Source organism: Paramisgurnus dabryanus, chromosome 14 (genome assembly GCF_030506205.2).
Source record: "Paramisgurnus dabryanus chromosome 14, PD_genome_1.1, whole genome shotgun sequence".
NCBI lineage: Eukaryota > Metazoa > Chordata > Actinopteri > Cypriniformes > Cobitidae > Paramisgurnus > Paramisgurnus dabryanus.
This window is the reverse complement of record NC_133350.1, coordinates 12491966-12512364: the sequence shown is the minus strand read 5'-3', so window position 1 is coordinate 12512364 and position 20399 is coordinate 12491966. Positions and strand designations below refer to the sequence as shown.

General features: G+C 37.4%; 1 protein-coding gene across 1 annotated transcript in view; it reads right to left on the bottom strand.

Annotated features, from left to right (window-relative positions):
* The window catches only part of LOC135740670 (E3 ubiquitin-protein ligase TRIM62-like), a 57945-nt gene extending 39303 nt beyond the window's left edge, over positions 1 to 18642 (bottom strand). The window contains exons 1-2 of the mRNA XM_065259129.1: positions 18499 to 18642; positions 17212 to 17779 (exon numbers count right to left, since the gene is read on the bottom strand). Coding sequence (XP_065115201.1) covers positions 17212 to 17619 — 408 coding nt within the window. The 5' untranslated portion in view covers positions 17620 to 17779; positions 18499 to 18642. The remainder of the gene's footprint in view (positions 1 to 17211; positions 17780 to 18498) is intronic.
* Between the last annotated feature and the right edge of the window lie 1757 nt (positions 18643 to 20399).

The following is a 20399-nucleotide window of genomic DNA, read 5'->3' as shown; positions in this document are numbered from 1 at the left end:
AGACGTTTGATTCGGATTATTTAAAACGTACATGCGAACGAACATTTTAATCAGAAGCAATGTTTGGGGTACATGTAAATTGTACCGTCATAATTAAATTCATTTGGATTGACAACATTTTGTGCATGTTAACTGAGGAAGATAGATGCCTGCAGCTTTCTAACTGACGGAAAATTGCGAATGGATCCAACAAAGAAATGACCACCGGGAAAGGTTGTGGTTCGGATTATCTGTCCAATAACAAGATTAATGCAACATAATGGAGTGCAAATGGCTTCCGCTGTCTAATATGGACCAGAAATGCCATTACATTATATGTACTATAATAAGGGATGCATTTCAAAATAAATTGCAGATTTCATGAAACGTAATCATAAAGGAGATCAGAGCATGGTGCCATAGCTGCTTTGGCAGAATTGTTTCTACTCTGCATCTGTGCCGTTTCAAATCTACCTCACATTTCCCTTGTGGGTATGACTCATAGCTTGATAAAAATTTGACATTATTCATAGTTTTCTTGTCATGATGGTTGACAGAGGATGACGCTTATGGAAGTCATCTAAAAAAAATGATGCAAGGTACATTTGAATGAAGGAATTGAACATGCAAACCATCTACATCCATCTATAATACAACAAAATCCAGACCTCCATTTGTAACGTTCTGTAAGTAAATACAGAAATGTTTATGCGTTGTGGCTGTTGGGAAGACACCCAGAATTTAGACCAAAAACCCAGAATTATTCATTAACAAAGCTACTAAACATGGAGGGTATGATGGGAGTTTTGTTGATTTGTCACATTAGAGAGAATCCAGGGTTTTGGCAGACAGTGCATGTTGCGCCTGCTGTTTCTGCTGAAAACTGCCAAGAGGACTTGTTGGAGTCATGATGGCCCATTATGAATGACAAAATAACAAAGGGCTCCAAAGAGTTTAAACCTGCTCCACAGGGTGCAAGGAACAAAGCAGACAATTAGGCAGAATTGAGGTTAGGTTATTTTTTTTCATGACACACAAAAGAAGTTGCACCATGATGGTTTATACTGAATGGCCTGGGGGCTGTCAAAAAATAAAACAAAAAGTTTGGAACGAAATGAAAGTGAATAAATAAAATGGATCTCAGTTATGTTTACAATCGTGGCTGAAAAAAAAACGTTCTTAATAGTGGCGTTCTTAATGTAGGCATAGATGAATAATAAGAGACATGGTACGACATATCGTGAGCCTTAAACACGATTGTTTCCTCCTTCTTATGTAAACCGTGTGCATGCAAAAAATGCTGGAAAACAGACCAATCTCAACATAACACCAACTGTGATGTCACAGTCGAAATATACGCCCCAACATTAAATTAATAACAATGTTATCACAATGCTAAAAACAAAGTAGTGACTTTTGAGTTAGCGCTATATGCTAGTTAATGCTATATGCTAACGTTTAGGATGAAGTTCTACTATTGACATTACAGTTACATTTTGCAGGTCCATACTGAAAAACACAAACTTACCACTCAGAAACGTCCATTAACAATCTCTAAATAATTGATAATTCCTCAAAATCCATATCTTCGTCTGATACAGAATCAAGGATAAGGTCTGTTTACACACACAGAGCTACTGAAAATAGCTGCTCTGTGAAACAGCCAATCAGAGCAGAACTCAACATTATTATTCATGATCCTTTCAAATAAGGTCATAATAGACCACTTTATTTTATGGGCAAATCTTAGTGTTGTAAATGGACATGTAAAACCGTCTCTGGATAAAATTGGCACTTAATAAACTTAACATTTTTTCAATGCATTCTTTGGCATCTTTAAACACTCTCTTACACGCTTCAAACCAAATTTACGGTTAACTTTTTGCTAGCCATTATCAGGCTGCATCAATATCCTCTGGGTCTAGGCTGTTCAAAATGCATCAGCACGCTTTATCATTCAGGATCCTAAACCATCCTCGATACTAGGGATGCATCGATACCGATACTGGTATCGGGTATCGGCCTCGATACCACATTTTCTGAAGTACTCGTACTCGTTAAAAGTCCCCCGATACCAGGAATCGATACCACGGTCTGAGAAATGTCTATGTTTGAGCGGCGTGTACGGGGTTAATGCCTCTTGTGTTGTCCAAAGAGGCAGAGTTTACAACAAACTGGAAAACTAGTCCCTTGTTTTTTTGTTAAATTATATGACTAAAGCTGTTCCCTGTAAATTTAAATCATGTTTTTTATTAAGTACTCGGTATCGGTATCGGCAAGTACTGAAATGCAAGTACTCGTACTCGTATTCCAAAAAAGTGGTATCGGTGCATCCCTACTCGATACTTGATGTGCTGTCAAATGAAACTAAACCTTCAAAATGGCATCACCCAGCTAGTTTGCGTTTCCTGAAACACATGCATTGGCGGGGACAGCTAGAGGAATCATCAGCAATATACCGGCAGAAAGTACAAGCGTTAGGGGAGAGATGATCTCTACTGAGAATGAATAGTAATGAGCTACTGCTTTCAAAGCATTCATTGACATTAAAGAGCACTAACTCTACCCATGACCTATACAAATTTAACATGTTATAAATCTTAAAGCTAATAAAGACTCACAGTTCTCAAAAAATTTATAATTGGTTAATAATTAGTCGGCCAATAGTTTGTATTATTGGCTAACTATCAATATAAAAGGCTCCAGTCTGGTTTCGCGTCAAAAGCCAAAATTCAAGCCATTCTCACGCACACATCAGATGTGGACCCTTACACATATACTTTAGCTTATATTCTGCATACACAGAGTAGAAAACAAATTGTTAGTAGTAGGTGGAACTATGTAGTGCACAATTTATCTGACTATTTGTCTGGGTTTAGCATCAGGACATGGGTCCACAGGCATCACAGTCTCTCTTTTTAAATGTCACAATTTGTTCTTAGTGAACTAATCTTATTCCTGCCCAGAAGGGGATAAAGTGCTGGTTTCAACAGCTGTTTCACAATAAATGGTGTTAGTCAGTGGACAACAAAGAAACAGAGACATCAAAACAGACAAGGATTCTCCATTTACTGAATCACTGAAGAAAAACAAGTGTAATCGGTCCAGTGATCCACAAACAGCTCCATCTGATGCTGGATGTGGATTCAAGAATCTGCCTATGGCACCATGAATCAGTTTTATAGGTAAAGTAATTTCTTCACCACTAGCAGTAACAAACAAAGTACTTGGAAAATAAATAATTCTACCAAAAACCTTGACTGCTAGCTAGTAACCAGGGGATTTTTTTTGTTTTTTCTGCGTAATGATTTTAAATGTTTTATAACGTTCTTAGAAAATTTAAGCTGCAAATATTACAAAATTGCATATAAAATAATACATTTTTTAAGGTTTACAATGAAAGTGAATACACCGAACTAGGGATGCACAACGATTAATCGCAATTAATCTATAGAGGAATAAAAGCTTTTGTTTACATCATATATGTGTGTGAACTGTGTATAATAAATTTGTATAGATAAATGCACACACATTCATGTATATATATATTAAAAAAAATGTTAGTCTGGTATTGGCAAAACTGGCTGGATCGAATATTGTAGAAGTCGGGAGTACAATCCGATCCAATACCAACATGGACCTTGGCGTAAAGCACGACTTTCTGAGCAACATGAAATTCCACATAGGTTCACTTTAAATAGGCTTTATGCCCAGCTGCACTACTTCCTGAACTTCAGCCAGCTCCTTGATTCCTGTCTGCCATTATTGGACAAACTGATTAATCCAGGTGTGTCTGATTGTTGTTGTGACTACTGGGGTCAGGGACACCTGGATTAATCAGTTTGTCCAATAATGGACAAACTATATACACAATTCACACACATATATTATGTAAACAAAAACTTTTATTCTGCTATAGATTAATCGTGATTAATCATTATGCATCCCTACACCGAACCAATGAGTCCTTTGAATTAAAGTGGACCAACATGAACCAGATAATGTGCACATCAATATAGAATTATATTTTGTATATACAATAACATATATTATTGTTTGTAGTGTTATATATTCTAGCAAAATAAAAAGCTTACGTTAATATGTTCTCATTATGAATTTAGCACATATAATTTTTACAACGCAATGTAAACTTTATATTAAAATTAAAACTCAACTCTGAAATGATCATGAAATCTCCTTAAAGGGATAATTCACCCAACAATGAAAATTCTGTCATCATTTACTCTCAATTGCTCTCATGTTGTTACAAACCTGTATAAATTTCTTTGTTCTGATGAACAAGACGGAAGATATTTTGAGAAATGTTTGTAACCAAACCGATCATGAGCCCCAATTCCTGAAAAGCACAAGGTGTGAAGTGGGAAGGGACGGTTTCAAATAACAATATATGTCTGTTTACCAGGTGGGACATATGATTTATACTGAACAAATCACCTCGATCTGAAGTAAAAAATTGGCTTTGGGCCCCTCACGGAGAGACTGGATAGCAAGCGGTGAAGGGGCAGCTGGGGCACAGATAAAACACAGGGACATGGCCAGATCCTGTAGCTCGCCCCAGGCGGTCTGGCTGGCTAAAGCTTGATTTCCCTACGGTCTGAAACGCATAACCAATTCAAACAGCTGAGTAAAGGTCCTTCACTGAGGGCAATGGACGACGTCTCTTCATTCTGCTACCCATCTGCCTAGCAGCATTTCAGGAAAGCATGTGTGACAAACATACAAATGTATGCACTCCTATCAACACACGGTTTAATTGAGTCATTTGGAGCTAATCACAGACAGGAATTAGAGCAGATTACATCCTAGTCTAAGGCTGGCCACAAAACAATGGTCAGTAATCTGCGCTATTTCCCAAACCTAATGGGGAGTATATGAAGAGGTCTGTGCCTGCTGTCAACCACAGCCTAAAAGCATGATGAGTAGTCTGAACAAACAGCTCAATGTAAAATCAATTACACTCATGCTTACTTCTCTTACAGAGCAAGACTGCTTCTATTAGTAACAAAAACACAATTTTGCATGAGAATCATAATGTATTCTAGCTAAATGGCATTTAATGTTATTTGCAAATGTTTGGTTTACAGTAAGGATGCACCGATATATTGAACTATAATCGGTATCAGCTGATGATAGCTTTTTTTCCATTATTGTTTAAAAACAGCTGATGATCTGGACAGATTATATCCTGACAATCAAAAGGAAATGAAAAATACATCAGAAATCATGCTGTGTGATAAAAAAAGCAGTAAAAAACAGCCAAACAATCGGTATTTATCGGTATCAACAGATGTCATTCTAAGGAAACGAAGAAATTTTGTATCTGTGCATGCCTAATTTACAGTTAGCTTTACAAAATATTGAGCGAGAGGGAACATTTCTCAACATGCCAGGGCATGCGTGTTAATGTGCCATTAATAATTTTTTCAAAAAGAGATAAAACTACTGACAAACCCGGAAAATGATACATCAAAAGTGTGACAATGCATTCTTATCTGCTCTGAACTAGAGGCAGATAGTAATAGCTTCCCTGCACCTTCCTTCATGGTGCGATCCCGTATCTAAAGATCAGCCATTGTGTTTAAAGACTTCAAAGGTTCAGTGGACCACTTTCACATTCACCTTCCTGAGATCACATGCAAATCAGTTTCCCTCCCAATGTCGTCCTGTGGAAGAAACATCCTGACAATCCAATTTCACTGTAAACAAAGAAACGACCTTAGCTGCTGAATCCTTCAACACTGAATGCGAGTGAAATCTAAACGTATAAAGCATTAAAAAGGTATAGATAAATTCTGTCTTCATACTTTTGTGAAGGATGCAAGCACAATCTTTGGGCTTGAAGGAGGTGGACCCCATATCCATTCATTATAAAAATTTGAAGAGCTAGGACATTTTCTAAAATAAACTAAAAATGTGATTGTCTGAAAAATGATGGACCAAACCAAACCAGTAGCAGCTTGTCCCCTGTTTAAATGTACAGGTCACACTCTCACAGTAAAACGCAGCCCACATAAGAGAACGTTAACTTCATGCTTCGTCACTGTATATGCGGCATTCTGCCAAGCATGTAGAGGCTGTAATGCGTTTAATGCAACATGACCGTTCTGCCTTTCCCAGCGGCTATGATTCTGCATGAACGTGACATCTCCACCGACCACCCGCTGCAATTTCTTTTGTTAGCATACCTGAGGGAAATCAAATCTCTTAGTAACAATCTCAGAAAGTCTTGAAAACTCTTACAGATTAAAAGAGCAGCCATTTCTTTAAAGAAAGTTGTCTATTGTAGGAGCGGTAAAACAGTGAAAAGAGTTATAAGTGCCGTTGAAGCTGCTAGTTCTAAAGACTTCAGGTCTGCTGATAGCAAATAGCTGATCATGAAGCAACCACTCAGCCAGTTAAGGGGGGATTCGCATTTTGGGTCTTTAGCATGCTCAAGTTCATTATTTTAAATTTAGGCACGCGGTATACACGCTCATAATGGAAGAGACGCAGTCACGACGCACTCGATTTTTCCAGGTGCGTCCGCACCACATAGAATTAAAAACATTTAAACTTTTCAGAATGCCGCAAGCGCACCGCAGGTCATGTGACAAGAACCAACCGACGATTGTGTTTTCTGCGCGGTTTTAGACGCGAAATGTGAACCACCCCTAAAGGCGCTCTTAAGCAAATCTGTGTGATGTCACTTCTTGTTGACTTTCGAAGTGTTGTCAAACAAAACAGAGCACATCTAACTCATCCCCCTTCCTCTTTCTCACCTCTCCTTCCGTATTTCCTCATGCGAACTAGCCCCCCAAACCCCACCCACTAAAACTTCTTGTCGTTTATTGGCTGGAACACGTTTGTTATGTTTTGTGGTTTTAGGCTGCGCCACTTTGTTTTTGTTGCTGTTTGTGGAGCCTGAGCTGTCTACAGAGACTGCGTTTTTTTACAGTGTGTTCAGGGGACAGGCAGCTAGCATAGGAGATGTTTGCTGTATATAAAAAAAAAATGTTATGGCCTAAAACATGTGAATTCGCTTGGAGCGCCTTTAAGACATACTTCTGGTCATGATTTCCATAAGATGACTCACTAAATCTTCTTTTAGAAACATTCCCCTGCTTAAACCACACACACACACACACACACACACACACACACACACACACACACACACACACATCTACAAACAAGCAATGTATGAAACTGAATGAGCCTCAGGGTTTTAAAAGAAAAAAGCAGAACGATCACCCACCAGCACCTCAACTAAACCCCAAAAAACTCTCTGGGGTTTACTTAAGGCCTCTTCATCAACTAACATCTCTCGCCCACACATATTCACAGCTTAGATTTGGCTTCTGCAAAGCAGAATTAACTTTTTGTGATCTAATTTTCATGAGATACGTGTACATACACAAGCAGTACAAAAGCACATACAGTACAATTCCTTTTACAACCAATGATATTGATATTAGCCACTTAAAATAAATTGGACATTTTCCTAACAGCAAAATATTTGAATTAGCTTTCAAAATACGTTTTTCAGACATGTACTTTGTAAAAAGGCTTTGTAAACAGTAAAAAAACACATGCAGTACAATTCCTATTACAACCAATGATATTGATATTAGCCACTTAAAATTATTTTATCTTAATTCTTAAAAATTAAGAGCAGAATTTGAGGTAATCTGACAGGTAATGGTGGTGAATTTAACAATTATGCCAGTTCCCAATTATATATACTTTTACCTTAGATTTATCAGTTTATTACCCAAACACCTAGATGTACTATACTACTGTCATATGACTCAGAAAATAATGATTAAAACACAACATTTGTAAAGGTTAAAAACAAGAAACAGCTAAAAACAGACTTCTTGAAAGCATGTAAGTGCTGACAATTGTTGACAGCCTGCATCAAGGACCGAAAAGCCTCACCCCGCAGGACTAAAAGTGCATTAGTTTGAAGTCAAATCCCACTTTCCCCCGAAGCAGACATCAGAGCACCAAGCAAATCCATTCTTATCCTCTTTAGCATCTACATTAAAACGTACAGAGGGCACACAGCTACATGCTACAGGGCTGGTTAACGTTCAGATGCATTAAGAATGTAACATAAGCAGGGGAAAACGTGCAGAGCGCAAATATGAGCAAATGTCCGTCAGCAGATGCTATTGCTGCATCCTGCAAGTCTTATAGGTCATACGGGTGAGACATGTGAAGTTAAGGAGATTACACAAACTGCGAGCATATACAGCAACAGGAGAAATCAAAATCTCACAGCGTTACACGACACAGCAGAGAGACAACATGCGCATAATTCAACAAGAGCAAACCAGGCAGCTAAAAACAGCTACAACAGCTCAATGGAATGTAAGCATCACAAATAAGCCGGTTGAGACTCCAGTGCACTGACTACAAATGAAAAAAAAGAGTGATGGGAATCATAAGGAATTGAACAATTCTGAATCCTTGCTGATTCCACGGAAGATGAAGTAAATCCCACTGCTTTAGACTTATAAAGTAGTCACTCCCAACGGTGGCTCGTCGATTGCATAAACTTGAATTGTTCGCAACTTTGTCGCGTAGCTAGACACGCCCACTTCCTGTCGCCAACAGTCATTAGTTGCGTTTCAATTGCAGATTTGCGCAAAGCTTTAGCATTAGTTTCTAAAAGTTTTTAAATAAACAGAATACCGCGAAATGACGGCATTTCTATACATTGATGATGCGACTGAAAAATTTTTCCTCTCGCGTTAAGTTTCCAAACTTCACTTCAACTGATGTTGGTAGGTTTACTAATATCATATACACCACACTAGACATTATTTTTAACCGAAAAAGACGCAAGACATTACAGGGTTTTCAGCAGCACTTTGCAGTTCGGGCGGCCCGCCTAAGCTGGGAAACCCTAGCGCCTTAACTAGGTCGTCCCAAAAAAATAAAAATAAATAATAATAATAATAATAATAATTCGCTGCACAAAAGGCCGTCAAGTGCATCTCGGAGAACAGCGAGCGGGCATGCGCCCCACACAGCCAAATGAGAGAAAGACGCGGTCCGTCACTGTCTGAAGGATAACTAGTAGCTAGTTGATAAAACATCTCAGAGAATAACGCGGACGCGCTTCACACCGCAAGCGTGCACACTAGTGCTGCACAATCGCATCGCAATCGCAATCGCGATGTCAGCCTGTGCGATTATATGACAGCAAAATTTTTGCAATTATATAAAATAAATAAATGTGTGGACTTTTAACACAAAGTTTCTTATAACTGTTTGATGATTTTCCTTGCCGTTTAAAAAAAGAGAGAAAAACGAGCAAAAAAAGCAGTGCATGTGTGGCATGCACGTGTGTGGTGTGCGTCGTCACTTATACCAGAGCGAAGATGGATGCAGAGGAGGTTGACAGTGATCTGGTAGCTAAAAAAAAAAACTTTACGTCTGTTGTATAGTGGTATTTTGGATTTAGGATTACTGACACTGAGCAGTTGCTACATCACGTGGCAATACGAAAACATTTCTAGTTTTACAAATACACATTTTAGCTAAACTGTGTGTGGATTTTCCTTAAAACCCATCAAGTTGACTCATGATACCATTTAGTATAATCGCAATCGCACATCGCAATATTAGCATCAATAACCGCAATGGGAAAAATTTCCCAAATCGTGCAGCCCTAGTGCACACGCACCACACTGCCAAAATAGTCCATCAATTGTCTGGAGGATAGCCAGTTGATAAAACGCGTGTCCGTGACAACTGTAAGTGGACTTATGTTTTGGGTTTATTTAAGCCTGTTATTGTACTAGTCTATAGTTCTTGCAAATTTAAAGTAAGTCAGCTGGTGATTTTGTTGTTTGAACAACCTACTAGCTAGGTTGTACATGAATTTAGTTCGACATTGCTTACTCCTGTTCAAAATGATGAAACGGCAAAAACTCTCTGAAAAGGAATGAGTCTACAACAGTGGTGACCAACCCTGTTCCTGGAGATCTACTGTCCTGCAGAGTTCAGCTCCAACCCCAATCAAACACACCTGAACCTGGCAATCAAGCATTTCAGGCCTACCTAAAAATTTGAGTCAGGTGTTGAAGCTGGGTTGGAACTAAAATATGCAGGAGTGTTGCTCTCCAGGAACCTGCTCTCCCCTGCTCTACAATAAAGCACTTCATGATGCTGGATAATCTTAGAGACAAATAATCATAAATAAATGTGTTAAGCACCATATATGAAACTACAATAAAAACCATACCAGTTTTCAATACCAATAGCAACATATGTTTTTATATTATTTTGCAAATCTCTCTCTGTCTCTCTAAAACGCAACACTTCATTGTTAACATGCAATATGCAGCCTTGTGCATTAGCACTGCATAAAATGAGAGGCAGTGAAGATACATTGTCATTCCTCGCTTTTGTGGAGCTGACAGAACACCTGCACAGAATTTATATTTCCCCTCCCGGCAGCCTGTTCCCCTCAGCCCATACTCAATCTCCCACTGAAACAGAGGTGTCTGGCCTCTATAGGTGTCATTACAACACGAGTGATGGGGATGAATGAGAAGAATAAAGATTAAGGGACAGAGTAGGAGAGGGACACAAATGAAATGTGAAAAATAAAGTGAGCAAAGGAAATCAGACACAACAAACAAAAATGTGAAACTAGCGTAGAGGTCTACTCGGGTGCAAAGTAATGTACCCGAGCCAAAATAACCCGAATCACTTTTTACCCGAACCTGACGTGCATAAATAATAGGGCTGGGTATCGATTCAGATGTTCCAGATTGATTCGATTTCGATTCGCAAACTATCAAAACGATTTCGATTCTCGCTTCGATTTTCAGTTCCGTCTCTCAGGCTGGTTTTTATACTCGATTATCGATTTAACTCAATGAAAATTGATTTAATAAAAAATACAATATTAATAATAAAAAAGAACAGTGAACATAAGTTTACAAGTGGGTAATTAATATAAAGAAATTAAGCCACAAGACTATTGTCATCGTCTTACGTGCAAAATCTAAAATGCTTCCATACATCAGACTTTTTATATGAAGGTGGCATCATTTTAAGCACTGAATGAATGAATGAATGACAGGCTCGCCTCTCACTCCTTCGTAACATCACGCAAGGCAAAAAAGAGGGTGACATCTAGAGGAGAAGACTAGTAATTAGATTAACGTTAATCTTACGTTCAATATTTGTGTATAGGGGTGGGCGGGAATGACCAAAAATCTATTTCACGGAATGAGTCATTTTATTTCACGGAACGGAATATTTCACGGTATACATGTTTTTCAGTTTATATTGTTTTTTGAGGATAAAAATGTACAGAAATACACAACTCACTATAGCTTTTAACTAAATGCTCACCACAGTTTTAAAATATGAGGAATTTAAAGTTAATAATGTTAAAGTGAAAATGCCCAGAAGATAACAACAGATAAGTCTTGATTATACAGAATCTTGTTTTTAATGGAGTTATTAATTTTATAGACTATTGAAGCTATAGTATGGCTTCATTGTATTTTGTATTTATGCATACATTACATAAAACATATGCAATATGTAAAATGAACAGGTATAAATATATGCAAAAACCTACAGACAGGATAAATACCTGTATATGAGAGATGAAGCTCTAGATATTATAAATGTGACATGTGCTATGATGTGATGATCATAAAGTTTGTTTTAAGGTCTTGATGCCCTTTACTTTCTATTAGACCTTAACATTTGCATCTCTTTCTCGTCTTTCCGATCAAATATGTTTGTATAAGCAAATGGCGCTCAAACTACATCACTCCATCATCGCACGTGTCACTGATATAAACGCGAGTTTTGTCGTAGCTTGCTTAAAGTTCAGAAAACTTTACAACTATTAGCATTATGTGCGAGAAGAACTCTTTATTTGGCGTCGCAGCTCCTTGGGCTTGCCTAGAGAGACCTCTGCACCCGAGAGAGCGTCCGGCTGCTGCATGAGGAAACTCGTTCATTTTTTATAAGTGAACTATTTTACATGTTTCTCCGTCACACTCAGTCTAACATGCTGGAGGGCAGAGTTAGCCACGCCCACTTTTTTGCATTCCGCGGAATAGACGGAATATAAAAATCTGTTACGTCTGACATTTTATTCCGCGGTAACGGAATATACCGTCATTCCGCCCAGCCCTATTTGTGTAAATAAATATGAAAAAACTCTATTCGTGCTCTTTTAGAATCGATTTTGAATTGACCACGTTTTAAAAAACGATTAACCGAAAAATTTATTTTTTTGCCCAGCCCTAATAGATAATTTATTTTTAAAGAAATACCCAATCAAAAAACCCCAGACAAAATAAGACCCACGTCCGACCCGACTGCACTATTTTTTAACCCGACTGGATCCAAAAGTAAATGGCACCGACATGTATGCATCGCAACATATTTGGCCCGATGCTCCATTTATTTTTTATTTGTTATCTAAAAACAAACCAAGATAACCACTACACTGTGCATTCAAAATTGATTGACAGTTCTGGCTCAACAAAAATTAACCTACCGCCAGCCATACAATGTCGCAAGCGCTTTTGGCAAACAAAGAAGAGGTTGAAAAAAAATTATGCACGCATGCTAGTTCGGGCCTTCTTTAAAAACACATTAATTTTATGTTACCCAAGACCAAATATTATACCTGACCTGTGTCCGCGGCATACGCGAGACTTTGAGACCCGAACCCGCTTGGGTCTCGGGTCGGACCATGGGTTTTCAGATCTAAGTGGACTCGTTAAGACCTCTAGAATAGCAATACATACACATAATAAAAACATTCATATAGAGTGCCACAGGGATGACGTTTTTTTAGGCCAACCCAGAAGTTAGCCAGGTAATCTTGCCAGAAAGCCCAATCATTTTTCCTATACACCTATGGATTATCACAAAAATGAGCTCTGTGTTCAAAGTTTATGACACATACACATTTTGTCCAACAAGTTCATCTTTACAGATTAACAACTTTAGTTTAGATACAAATTTAGACTTCAAAATTCATAAAAGTTGTGTTCATCAGACTGATCCAGACTCCAACACATTACCTCATTTAGCCAAAAGAGGTTTGTTGAGGATAAATGGTTTCATTAGCACCCAAGAGCTGCCCAGGAACTCCATAGCAATTTGCTCTTTGTTGTGTGAAACTGCGGTAAAGTGTGTGTCTGTGTGTGTGTATAAAGTACACACTTGGCATTAGAGACCACAGCTTCTCATGGGAAGCATTTGCTCATGATAAAGGCTTTCAGTGTATGCACCTTTAAGTCTTCTGAAGCGTTAAAGAGGAGACACATCCCTTGATCCATATGTCTCAAAAGACATGAAGGGGTATCAGGCGCTCCGTATATCTGTCCCTGGAGAGAAGATATGAGGCAGGCTGCTAATTGTCTGACAACTGGAGCAAGTTGCTCCAATTAATTATCCAACATTACACACTTTTAGATGAGTTTTGCACTCTTGTAAAACTACAGAGGATGAAATTGTGTCAAATCCAATAAAAGATGACAAATTTAAGGCAGCAGGATTTAAATAAAAAGACGACTAATAAAGGAAGACACACACTGTATAACATGACAGGTTAATCATATCCTAATCCAAGTTTCAAGGTCACAACAGTCCTTATATAACACATCCGTGATCAGTTTAATTCAACCATTTCATGTGCATTTGCAAGCCTTAATGGCATTCATGCCACCGCTTTTTCCTATCTGTTTCTCAAGTACTTTCCCACTTCAAGACAACCAAAGTCATAAAGATAAGGCTGTGATATTGTACTAGACACAAGCGTTACAATTAGTCGTCTATGATGTCTGTTATCAGGTCTTTGGTGAAGGTGTTGAACAACCAAAATGTCAAACGTAAGTGATTGTTAAGATTAAGAGCAGGTCTATGCATGTCAGTAAACAGCCATGCAAATGACTAACTGCACTGATCCACACATTAAAGGGGACATATCACGAAAATCAGACTTTTCCATGTTTAAGTGTTATAATTGGGTCTCCAGCGCTTCTAGCAACCTAGAAAATGTGAGGTAAACCCAGTAACTTAGTTTTGGTAAACCATTCTCTGCAGGCATGTGAAAATTTAGGTCATTGAAATTTGGCTCCCCTTGTGATGTCAGAAGGGGGATAATACTGCACCTTAATCTGCACTTTCCAACCACAGCACTGCCGTTTAGTGCAGAGATCAGCTCATTTGCATTTTATAGGCACATTTTTGCTCACACCTACAAAGTGCCAAATTTAACATGTTATAATAAATAATCAATAGGGTATTTTGAGCTAGAACATCACATACGTACTCTGGGGACACCAAAACCTTATTTAACATCTTAAAAAAGTCTTGTGAAATATCCCCTTTAACAAACAAATTACATTACATATCATTTCAAGTCGATCCAGGTTTACGTCATGTACAGCCGAAACTCCAGGGCTTTCTGGTCAGTAAGTCAAACTAGGACGTGCCATTTTGAGCGAACACTAAAATTACAGGAAATTTGACAGCCGAGTAAGGGGAACACAATGAGCAGAGCTCCTTAATGTGGAGCACAGCTTACTATTGTGCAACGCTGCTTTTGTGTAGCCACAAAATGCAGATGAAATGGCCAGCTTTAAACATACTGTAGCTTAGATTACAACATACATTTAAATTGGCAGCACACTTACAATAAGCCTCAGAAAGAAAATAAATAAAAAAACAGACCACCTTGAATGCTTGCGTGCACACTAAAAAGAAAAGCGAAGGAAAAAGTCCTCTTTAAATGTTGAGAAATGTACGTTATATACATCAGTATTCACAAACAAAGCAGCAGTGTTTACATATACGCTATGATTAGCTCATCTGATCAGGAAACATTTTAAATAGAGAGATCTTACGATAACAAAGAAGCCTGCACTGACAAAATTAAACTTACACAGAAACATTCAATGCAAGCATCTTAAAGCATTGAGAGCTCTTGGACGACAAATTGACAACAAAAATCTCATAAAAAAATGAGAAAATACCTTTAAATGCACGCTTTTAATCTTTCAAAGCTTACATAACACACAAGGTTTCTGCTCATCTCATGTTAATCTTGAGTACCTTTAGAGTAATATTATATCCTTCATATCTCTAAAGAGTCTTTAGTTTTATCAGATTTATAAAAGACAGATCAGCTTTACTGGAAAAACACAAGATCCTTGAGGCGTATCGCAGGAGGAGCGAGTCACGAACAAGGAACGCATACAAATCATTATCCCACTATCTCTGAATAACTTATGATTCACTACATGTTCCTGTCGTTTACATTATATGCACTTACGCACCAATTGCTAACAAAACACAGACATTTGATGCAGTTTTACTTACCGCCTGCGACTCTTGACACAAACACACGCATAATGCTGGGTTCATTGAGACACTGAACAAGCTTAAATTTCCCTCACAAAACAAAAACACTCTTCTCTGGTGACGTTTATTTCGTGTCAGATCTTGGTTGGTGTGTGCATGTGCTATTCCGGGTAAAGTGCCCATATAAGGACTTCCACTGTACTCCCTGCACTGAAATTGCCCATGCAAAAATAAAGCAAGATTGCTACGTATGAATCTTTCATGTTTGAAAAAACCTTGCGAATTCCCTCTGCACAATAATACTCATACGTCCAACAGCTTTTTGACACTTTGTCTATGTTTAGCATGAGGAATCCAACTGTTAAACAGTGTTAATAAGTCAAAATTGATGAAATAGCTTTAGACTAGGGATGCTTAACGATTAATCGCGATTAATCTATAGCAGAATAAAAGTTTTTGTTTACATCATTTATGTTTGTGAACTGTGTATAATAACTTTTTATACATAAATGCACACACATTCATGTATATGTTTAAGAAATGTTTACATGTGTATATACATTTGTATATTAATTTATGTATAATTTATATTATATATAAATATAAATACTTAATATATAATTTTTTTTCTTAAAATTATACATGCATGTGTGCATATTTATATATATATACATATTTATTATACACACATATATATGATGTAAACAAAAACTTTTATTCTGCTATAGATTAACGATTATCACAATTAATTGTTAAGCAGCCCTACTTTAGACCCCCCCTTAAAGGCGGGGTGCATGATTTTTGAAAAACACTTTGGAAAAAGGAGTCGGGCCAGGTACCAAAACACACTTGTAGCCAATCAGCAGTAAGGGGTGTGTCTACTTAGCGACATCGTTGCCTGGGTTGCGTATGTGTGGGGTGGGTCTTTCAAAAGAAGGTCCAGATTCTATTGGGGTAGGGGCATGTTTGTTTAGGTGATTTTAAATGTCAACATTGGCTTTTAGAGATCATGCACCCCACCTTTAACGTAAAATGGAGCTATTCCCTTAATATCGCCACAGAGCAGCTGGAAGCATTTTCAAGTACATTTTTAGATTTTGGTTATAGTTTATGAGGGCACAAGAATTTGAAAAACATTATGACCCACACGAATTGTCAAGTTTAATTTCATTAGGACTTTAAGTTGAAAAAAACATCAAAAATTATTTCCAACTAGCTTTTCAAGTTTCAGTGCATATTATGTGAACCAGTAATATTACTTCATCATTGTGACTGACAATTTAGAGAAGGCATGGACACTTATGATGATGATGTTCATCAGAAACCCTCCCAATGATGACACTAACCAAATTATTAGATTCTGCGGCATTCTCAAAATTTTAACTTTTTGACATCACCTTCCTCTCATTGTAAAAAATATAATCAGCGCCAAGCCTTCAAGGCAAAAACATTACCCTAAATTAGCAAATTAGCCTGATAACTGACATTGACCTTGAGGGCTGGTACCTTATTTATTTCAAAACATCTATAAAGCCTGTTCGAAAACATTAAAACTTATGACATAATGGGGTGGTTTCCAGGACAGGGATTAGCTTAAGCCAGGACTAGACAAGGCATATAACTAGTTTTAACAAAAATGCCTTACTTAAAACATTACTTGTGTGAATTTAAGGCAAAACAAAGGGCAATGATGTTTTTTTAAGATATGTCAGTGCAAGTTGTTTTCAGTTTTGGACAGCTCTTACATTTATTTTAGTCTAGGACTAGTTTAATCCCTGCACGGGAAACCGCCCCAATATACACCATAACACCTCTTATGACAAACTATGAAGATGGAAAGAGGACATACGACCCAAATAAAAGAATACAGACCTGTATTTCCTCATAGGCCTCGTCCACAGTTGTCACCTGGTGCTGTTCATGCAAAGCAGGCTCATCGCAGAAGAAACACACAAGGCTCTTGTCGCTCAAACAGAAGAGCTTGACCTTTTCATGATCTTTGCACGGGTATGTGTTTCTCTGGGCGTTGAGGATGGCATCCAGAGGGAATGCGGCGTACCTCTCCACGATGTTGGAGAGCTTCAAGCTTGGGGACAACAGGGGATCCGCAAAGGTCCTCCTGCACTCTGGACAGTCCCGTGCGCCGTGATGTTCCTGTCTGCTCCAGTGCTCAGTGATGCACTTACGACAGAAGTAGTGCTCGCAGCCGAAACTGACCGGGTCTTGATAAATACTCAAGCAAATTGAACACAAGAGCTCGTCCTTCAGACAGCAAGCCATTTGAATCCCTGGATGACTCGGATCATGCACTGTGCAGCAGGTAGAAAACACAAACACTGAATTTGTTGATTATTTACACTTGAATGTTTGAACGAGTCTATGAATCTTTTCCAAGGAAAACTGCTCTGTGAGGTTTATAGATATTTCTTTGACTGGTTTTCTGCAAAATACAAGCAGAAACAGAGAACGTTAAATAATTATGATGCAGATGATAACTATGGCACAGTTATCATAATATCAAAACAAAAGTAAAAATTAAATCAAAAGTAAAAAAAAAAAACACAACATTTTCAATCAAGTATAACTTGTATTGATCAGTATTGGGATTGAGAGACATGAACAACAATTTATTTTACTTTATTTGGGGGGGTTATGATTAAAATGGACTGATGAATTTAATAAAACCTAACGTTAGACGTATTTAAGAAAGATGTTTTTTAGGATCTGATGTTATCCAAATTGTATTGCTGACTCAAGACTACAGATAAGTTAGATCACCCCTAAATGTAATGGGACCTTTTCAAATCTTCAATTCTTCATCAAATCATAATTGACGTTGTTACAATGACTGTCATTCAGTTAACGTTACCCACAAACTTGCAGGAATTCAGACGGATCTTATGAAGCCCTTTAAATCAGCGGCATTTAAAAAGAAAGCACATGAATGTACACTATGACAATTGCACAAAAGTTATGACCAGCACTGTTTTGTGTTAAAAACAGCTTTTTACTTCGTCTCCTGTCTTTTTCTACTATTTTCTTCTCGTTGTTTATCACAACCGGCTGCTAAATAATTAGCCAGCTAGCTGAATGTGTAAACAGATTTTCTATCTTTACTTTAATCGTTTCAAAAATGACACGATGACTTTATTCGCTTACCTTAAACGTTGCCGACGAGTCAAAGAATGGAAACAGCGACTTGTCATGTATTTATAAAAGAGGGTCGCTGTTTTAATAAGACACTTTAATCACCTCAGATTCAGCAAGCTGAGGTAACCGACCGCACGCTCAGCTTCTCACAGTCCCAATGCGCGCGACTCAATCCAGAGCAGCACAGCAACGGAGCGAACCAACGCTACACACGAAAACTGTCACAAGGACGACAAATATTAATGACAGAAACAGCGACTTAGTCTGGATCTTATATACACCATATCGATGTGTTACTTAAACATGTAACGTTTATTTGCGTATGCTATTTGGAATGGATTGGGGAATGATATTAAAAAAATGTAATATTCAGGAGGATTCCCCTCGGTGTTATAATGGTACAGTCCCGGCTTCCTCATCATGAGCAGAAATGAGCGTGTGATAACATTAAAATGATTGCTCGCACTCTGCTGGTGAGGGATTGTAGGTCGACACGTAATACGACTTTGGTCTTTATGAGTATTTAGCGTCCAATTTCTGTAGGTTTTTTGTATTAAAAATATGTATAATATATATATATATATATATATATATATAATATATATTGTAAATAAACGCAGAGGTATTTGCCGATGTGCATAAAGTAGCCTATATATTTGACATATTTATATATACTTTATGCACATCGGCAAATTCATCTTCCTTTACTGCTTATTTATGAGGCCACTTTATTTTTTTTCACATTAGAGACATTCAGATACACTTATGTTTTGCATTGTCAACAGTGCAAAGGATGCTCCTAAAAATAGGCAAAATATAACTTCTTAATTTTTACTTTAGATTTTTAGGTAAAATAGAAATGTCTTTTTAAAATTAATGTGAATTTAATTCAATTAAGTCCTTATAGGTTATTGCAATTTTGAATGTCAAAAAAATTTAAAGGGATAGTTCACCCAAAAATGTAATTTCTCTCATCATTTACTCACTCTCATGTTGTTACAAACCTGTATACATTTCTTTGTTTGATGAACACAAAGGAAGATTTGAGGAATGAAACCATTTCCTGAGCCCCATTCACTTCCATAGTATTATTTTTCCTACAATGAAAGTGAATGGGGCTCATGATCGGTCTGGTTAAAAACATTCTTCAAAATATCTCCCTTCGTGTTCATCAAAAGAAAGAAATTTTGTAATACATAAGAGTAAATGATGAGAGAATTTTCATTTTTGGGTGAACTATTACTTCTATAGTTTAACTAAAATTAAGTCAATGCTACTGGTTAAGAATATATATTAATAGAGTAAAATATATTCCCGTGATGTTCTTAAACAGAGTACTTTATAAAATTTGTGTCATGCAAAATTATGCATTTGCAAAATGTTTGCATTAAATGGCTTTTTATTTTATTTTATTTCTAAATTATCATTGCTTGTTTTTACATGGTTACATTGTGCAGGTTAAAATTTCCTGACAATGCTATCTAGTGCTCAACATATCAATTGCATAACTGAAATTCTGTCTTTAATAACGCAAGTCTAACAATATAGACACACGCACCCACATTTCCTGACAATGACCTCAGAAACTGATCTTTGACCCTTAGCCACTTTTGCATTTAACAGAAACGTATACTGTCACAAATTACATTCACCTGCACCTGTACCCAAGTTACAGGAAAAAACAAAATGCTGATTCATTTATTTCTGTTGTTAGATACTTTCAGGGCTCAGCCCTTTAGGCTACTTTTAAATCCTGTGGTTTACATCTTCCGGTTGCACCTCCCAGTTGCATTGCAATCTATGTTTTCTGTGAAAACACAATGCGTTCATTATGAAACGTGCAAGAAAATACTATCAGAATTCATTCATCGCTTGCAAATAGTGCATTGGTAATTTACATGTAGGTTAGT